Source organism: Arachis ipaensis, chromosome B2 (genome assembly GCF_059453495.1).
Source record: "Arachis ipaensis isolate K30076 ecotype BB chromosome B2, ASM5945349v1, whole genome shotgun sequence".
In the NCBI taxonomy this organism is placed as follows: Eukaryota; Viridiplantae; Streptophyta; class Magnoliopsida; order Fabales; family Fabaceae; genus Arachis; species Arachis ipaensis.
This window is the reverse complement of record NC_142437.1, coordinates 124,091,480-124,097,847: the sequence shown is the minus strand read 5'-3', so window position 1 is coordinate 124,097,847 and position 6,368 is coordinate 124,091,480. Positions and strand designations below refer to the sequence as shown.

Below are 6,368 nucleotides of genomic sequence, written 5' to 3'. Positions count from 1 at the left end.
CCCAAGTTGATTAGACAATTTGTCAGTAAAAACTGTATTGCTTAATATATTAGCCCAAAAAAGTTATTTGGGCCCAAAATAAGGGAATCACCTCAGCGGCTCAGCCCACCAATCCAATTTTTGAATATATTTTATTTTAAGAAACAAAAAAAATAAACAAAATCAATTAGCCGTGGAGAATATATATAAATTTCATGTATATTCATTAAAATTTCAAAAATTAATCATTCTTCGATGCTGATTGCTGATTAATTAATTAAAATTTTTTATAATTATTATTAATTATTAGCTAAGTGTAGAAGATGGTAAATACGACGACGTTTTAGATCATGCTAATTTCCACTTTCGATTTTCCAGATCTCTGTCTCTACCTTCGATATTGCATAAAATTTTTCAACTTTACGCCACTTCTTCAATTTTTCTGATTTTTTTGTTGGGTTTCGGAGTCTCAACAATGGCGACACCAGTGAACAGAAAAATCTCAGCTGCATCAGCTAGGGCTCATACCAGAAAGTCAAAGAAATCCTCTTCTCTTCAGCTCAATTCAGGTCCAAATCCTTCACACTTTCTTCTCTTCATACAAAATTCTCATTTTTCTTAGGCCAAGTTTTCTTTTTTGGAGAATCGGTTCTATGATTCTACCTCATGCCAAGTTGTATTAGTCGATGATTAAGGCTATGATTCTTCAACGTTTTGGGTTAACCTTTTTGATGATCACTAATGTAGTAAGAAAATACCTTAAAGTGGTTTCACTATTGAGAATTTAGAAAATTAGCAATGGAATAGTTAACTCTAGTAGTAGGATTACCGAACATAAGGTTAACTAGCCGTAGTAGATTAAACTTTTTTTTTTTTTTTTTTGGTGACTAAGCTTTTGGATGCATATAATTAAGTTTGTTGTATGTTTCAATTCATTTGTATGGTTGGGATTGATCTTCCCTACTTGCTTTGATGCAATTTATGTGTGTCTATTTGCAACAGTGCAAATTAATATAACTAATTCAAACATCAATTTGGACATTCATTATTTGAAATATACATTCATTTAACTCTCCAATATATATTTAGACATTGATTTGTGTCTTAATGGTGCTTAGAGATGTTGCTTAATGGTGGAGAGATAAGGATTAGACTAGAAAAGGTTAGGATTTGTTCCATCCGAGAGGGTTTAGGGTAGCACGGATTATAGAGATTAGTTGAATCGTTCCATCTGAGAGACTTTAGGGTAGCAAAGATTATAGAGATTGGTTGAATCATTCCATCTTAAGTGGTATGGATATGTTCAGAAAAGGCTTGTTGAGGCTCGATTAAGAGAGTGGATTAAGGGTGGATTAAGGGGAGTCCTATAGCTAGAGGTAGAGGGAGACTTAAGAAATTACTATAACTAATTTGAATATAAATGATTTAAACCCATATATGATTCATGATACACTATGATGTTGTTTGATTCATCTAGCCAATTTTGCCTAGTGTGCAAGACTTAGTTGTTGTTGAATTTGTTTCATGAATTGTTGTATTTTTAAAGGACTAATTTGTTATGCTTGATTATGGACTGCAAGATGTTATTTGTTTCTATTTCAAATGCTATTTTCTTTTCCCTAAATCGGCATTAAAATCTTGTAGGGATCCTTAGAACAACACTGGTAGTATTGTTGATTGGGTTTCTAGCTTGGGCTTATCAAGTTACTCGACCTCCTCCCCCGAAGATTTGTGGCACTGCTGATGGCCCACCTGTAACAGCATCAAGAATCAAACTAAGAGATGGAAGACATTTGGCATACGAAGAGCACGGTGTTCCAAAAGATGCAGCCAAGTATAAGTTCATATATATACATGGTTTTGATAGTTGCAGGCATGATGCCGTGATTGCCAAAAAGCTTTCACCTGTAATTACTTTTCATTGCTCTTTTGTGTGCTTGGCTTTGTAAGCATTCTATGGTATCTTTATAGTTTGCGGTATTTCCATCTAAGTTGGGTTCTTTTTTCTTTGCAGGCTGTTATTGAGGATTTGGGGATCTACATTGTAGCTTTTGACAGACCTGGTTACGGTGAAAGCGATCCTGATCCCAACCGTACAATAAAGAGCATTGCCTTAGATGTAGAAGAGCTTGCCGATCAGCTCGGATTAGGATCAAAATTCTATGTGGTTGGTTTCTCCATGGGAGGACAGGTTGTTTGGAAGTGCCTTAAGTACATACCTCACAGGTATGATTTATACTACTCTGCCTTTTTGATGTTCTAGATCCAAACCTTGTCTCAGAAACTGGGGTCAACTTATTGTTTTCTGTTTTAGTATGTCTGGATCTGCTGCTTGTCTTTAGATGTTGGTGGTATGAGACAGAGTTGTCAGCCTTTCAGTTTATGTCAAGCTAACAAAAATTATTTCGGTGTTGATAGGCTGGCAGGTGCAGTTCTTTTAGCCCCAGTTGTCAACTACTGGTGGCCTGATCTTCCGGCAAACCTAACTAACGAAGCCTATTACCGACAATTACTACAAGATCAATGGACACTTCGTGTTGCTCACTACACACCATGGCTAACTTACTGGTGGAACACTCAAAAATGGTTCCCTGGATTAAGTTTAATTTATAATAATACAGATATCCTTTCAAGTCAAGATAAAGAGCTTACTTCAACAATTTGGTCTAATAAAAAGGGTCATGTGGTAAGTATCACTACCAAGCCTTAGGTAGCTACAATTTAGTGACCTAAAATAATTTATATTGGTTATAGTCATAAAAGTTTATGGTGATTGTTTTGCCAGAGATTAACCAAAGTTCTTGATTTCACTTTTTACTTTGTTTCTACAGGCTCAGGCAAGACAGCAAGGAGAATACGAGACTCTCCACCGTGACTTAAATATTGGATTCGGTAAATGGGATTTTAGTCCTTTGGATCTTGAAAACCCGTTTCCAAATAATGAAGGTTCTGTCCATCTTTGGCATGGAGAGGAAGATTTGATGGTACCTGTTATAGTGCAACGATACATCGCCGAAAACCTTCCCTGGATTCAGTATCATGAACTCAAAGGATCTGGTCACTTGTTCCCTTATATTGATGGTATGAGTGATACTATCATTAAGTCACTTTTAGGTGCAAAGTAGGCTTCTATGTTATGGTTAGTGGCTGTTCTGTTCCGGCTTCGAGATTTGGCTTCTCCCTATCGGAGAGTTGATTAGAGTGAAATGTATTATGTACATTGAAACATCATTGAGTACACATAGCTGTAGGGAGAATCAGGTTACTTTCAAACATGAATTCTATCTCTTGTTTGAAAACATATTGAAAGAGAAGCTGAAATGTTTCTCTACAGCCTCATTGAGTCTATGAACCTGAATTGATTTGAAATATGAATTTCTTTTTGATGAGTGTGATGATCATTGTCCATAATTATTAGTAACTAGCAACTATCAAGGCTATCAAACTCTCAAGAGCTTACTGTTTCTGGCATTTAAATTGAGTTTATGAGTTGAGTTTTAGGGTATAATCTTTGAAAATTCCTAGAGCACAAGGAATTTTGCTTTTTTTTTTCCCCCAGAATTTGATGGATAAAAAAGTGAAAATAGGGAATAAAAATTAAAAAATTTCATTATTTTTGTTGTTTGCTTCATAACTTTTTTAAAATATTTTCTCAAACCAAACACATCCTTTTCAATGTGCAGCATGAGGATGCAATCTTTTGGAGAGGATTTGAATATGCAAAGTTTTCTGCTTGCATGCTTGGTAGGTGGCAATTGCCGGTTGGTTTGATATAGTTTTAATTGTTTAGATAAATAGATATTGGTTTCACATAACATTATAGATTTTTTTTTTTCAATTTTAATCATGTCTCTGTGTTTTGAATTATGATGTCCTTCACTAGGCAGAAACACTTATGAATTATGATGACTTGTAGTTTATAAAGTATTGTGGCAAATAAAAAGTTTGCGGCACATTGTTGCCACGCCTATGTCATCAATCATGATCATCATCTTCTAAACATTGAACACAACAAGTACACAACCTTCAAACCATCATCACCCGAATCTTTTATTTTATTGTATTAAATTGCTTCCAAGTTCCAATCTGGCCTCTAGCAATAAAATAAAATAAAGTTGCTACACATTATATATATATAACTAATCAATTCTAATAAAAATATTTTTATATGTAGGGCAGAATGAATATGTTCATTAGTTTACTTATTTATTTATTTTCTCTGTTGAAAAGTTAGAGTTGGTGGTATGTGTGAGTGACAAATTTGTCATTTTAAAATCTCAAGATACTGTGATTTTAGTTAGGATGACATTGACATTTTTTAATTATTTTATTAATTTTTATAGCTTCATCAAATTTTTAATTAGCTTCTTACTATAGTAGTCATCTTTCATTTAAAAAAAAAAAATCTAATAATCCTATAATATTTTAGAATATTTTATAAGTTATACCAAATACAAAATCGTATATTACAATTATATTTCATACTTTTTAATAAGAAACGGTTAGAAAGGACTTAATTAAACATTTTTGTTATCTAATTTAGAGTCATAATTATAAATTTTTAAATTGTAAATATCTAATTGCAAATTTGTTAAAATTATAAGAATTAATTGAATAATTAAACATTTCTTTTTATATTATGGCGAGAAGTAAAAGTGAGTATTTTTTATGTTTTATAATAGAGAAAAAAAATATACTTATACTACTTTTTGTATACACTTCTGTATTTTTTTATAGTATATAAAACATTTTTTTATCTCCTCTCACTTTCTATTGATCATTTTTAATATAAAAATTAAAAAATATATGCAAAAAAAAATATACATATTACTTTAATATTATTATACCATTACTATAATAAGAACTTATAGAAGAAAAAGAAGTAGACATACACAAACTCTTGAAGAAAAGAAAAAAAAAAGTAACAAAACTTAGAGACTCCAAGATTTATGACTCATAAGTCATATGAACTCTCAAAATGTAATAAAAAAAAACATAGATCACTACTATATATTAACTAATAATAACATCATTGATCTCAACATTTTCTAATACCTTATTATTATGATGCATATTACTTTGAATTTGGATCAAATTTTCTTCTCATGCTTCCAATCTGCTTAGAATCCAATCCAAAAGCCTTTTGCAATAACTCCTCATCAATCCCAGATCCAAACACAGCAGAAGGAATCTTTTGCATGCCAGGGTTTTGACTATTAAAGCTTCCAAAAATTGTTGCAATTTTGTCACCAACATTCATCATGAAATGAACCAATCCCCTTGGAAGCACCATAACTTCACCTTGTTCCAAAACCCTAGCAAAAACCCTATTGCTTGAATCAACAAAACCTATATACACTTTCCCTTCCACAACATGCACCAATTCCGTTGCCCTAGGGTGAAAATGCGGCGGGTTTATCCCGCCGACTTCAATATCCGCCCTCGCGAATGACATCCCGAGTGTGTTAAGACCCGGGAAGTTCGCGAGGCTAGCGGATATCACGGCTATGCCGTCTTCAGAGAAGTTTCCGGCCGCTTTCGTGCCGGAAAAGACAAAGTCAGTAGCCGTAGCCTCAGACGAATTCTTGCATGGGAGAATGGAAGGAGTTCCATGGTGATGAGATGCATTCATGGAACCTAATAACTTTTGGTGTGGTATGCAAAAATCTTGAACTGGATCAGGATCAGAGGCAAATGTGATGGTGGAAACATGGAGAAAGAAAATAGCAAAGAAAATCAAAAGGGTGTTTTGTGAAAACATTCTTAAACTTTTTTCCTTTAATTTGGTGAGATATAATTTGTGTGTTGAACAATGAGAGTGAGATGAGTTTATATATATATAGAAATGTAACACGTATATATATAACTTTATTATATGATTTAAGAAGCTCATATATATCATTGTGTTTAAAATGAATACACTACGCTCCAGGAAATGATTACATTGTATGAGAGATAACTTTTATTACATGTTCTTAGGCACATTAATTTAATTACCATATATACTATTTTAGAAGCTCAGTGTATGTTTAAAATGGAACACATACGCTTTAACACTGTATACAATATAAGAAAATTTTGAAGTGTACCGTCGTACCGGTGTATCAGTAATTTTTAACCGTTGATCTTAATTATACGGTGTATCAATAATTTTTAATCGTTGATCTTAATTATATATATTATATATATTTTTTATAATTAAAATCAACGGTTACAAATAACTGAAACACCGACGGCGGTACACTTAAAAATTTTCCTATAATATATGATAATATGATGGACAACTTTTATCACATATTCCAAGCACATATCAAATTTGAAATTTAATCTTCTAATTAAATATTTTATTAGCAAATAAATTCGATCTCGTCCTACAAGCTATAGTGGAC

At 32.7% G+C, this 6,368-nt stretch overlaps 2 protein-coding genes across 3 annotated transcripts; one reads left to right on the top strand and one right to left on the bottom strand.

Annotated features, from left to right (window-relative positions):
• The first annotated feature begins 308 nt into the window (after positions 1-308).
• On the top strand, positions 309-3,994 carry LOC107626396 (uncharacterized). Of its 2 annotated transcripts, XM_088504288.1 has the most exons (6): positions 335-548; positions 1,624-1,886; positions 1,994-2,205; positions 2,398-2,665; positions 2,811-3,060; positions 3,663-3,994. In XM_088504288.1, exons 1-6 carry the CDS (start codon positions 455-457, stop codon positions 3,665-3,667), a joined length of 1,092 nt encoding a protein of 363 aa, XP_088360414.1. In that variant the 5' UTR covers positions 335-454; the 3' UTR covers positions 3,668-3,994. The 2 variants fall into 2 exon arrangements, with proteins under 2 accessions (XP_016184755.1, XP_088360414.1); XM_016329269.2 differs by lacking the exon at positions 3,663-3,994 and having other exon boundaries at positions 309-548; positions 2,811-3,372.
• A 907-nt stretch (positions 3,995-4,901) lies between these two features.
• Positions 4,902-5,804, bottom strand: LOC107628615 (RmlC-like cupins superfamily protein). Its single transcript, XM_016331243.3, has one exon. The coding sequence runs from the start codon at positions 5,738-5,740 to the stop codon at positions 5,054-5,056; it is 687 nt and encodes a 228-aa protein (XP_016186729.1). The 5' UTR covers positions 5,741-5,804; the 3' UTR covers positions 4,902-5,053.
• Positions 5,805-6,368: the final 564 nt, after the last annotated feature.

What these genes read in the sequence shown, in the direction of transcription:
- LOC107626396 (XM_016329269.2), top strand. Translation starts at nt 455, where the DNA reads ATGGCGACACCAGTGAACAGAAAAATCTCAGCTGCATCAGCTAGGGCT. An exon ending in TTCTCTTCAGCTCAATTCAG is followed by an intron (nt 549 to 1,623) that starts GTCCAAATCCTT and finishes AAAATCTTGTAG; the next exon opens with GGATCCTTAGAACAACACTG. An exon ending in CTAATAAAAAGGGTCATGTG is followed by an intron (nt 2,666 to 2,810) that starts GTAAGTATCACT and finishes TTGTTTCTACAG; the next exon opens with GCTCAGGCAAGACAGCAAGG.
- LOC107628615 (XM_016331243.3), bottom strand. Translation starts at nt 5,740, where the DNA reads ATGTTTTCACAAAACACCCTTTTGATTTTCTTTGCTATTTTCTTTCTC.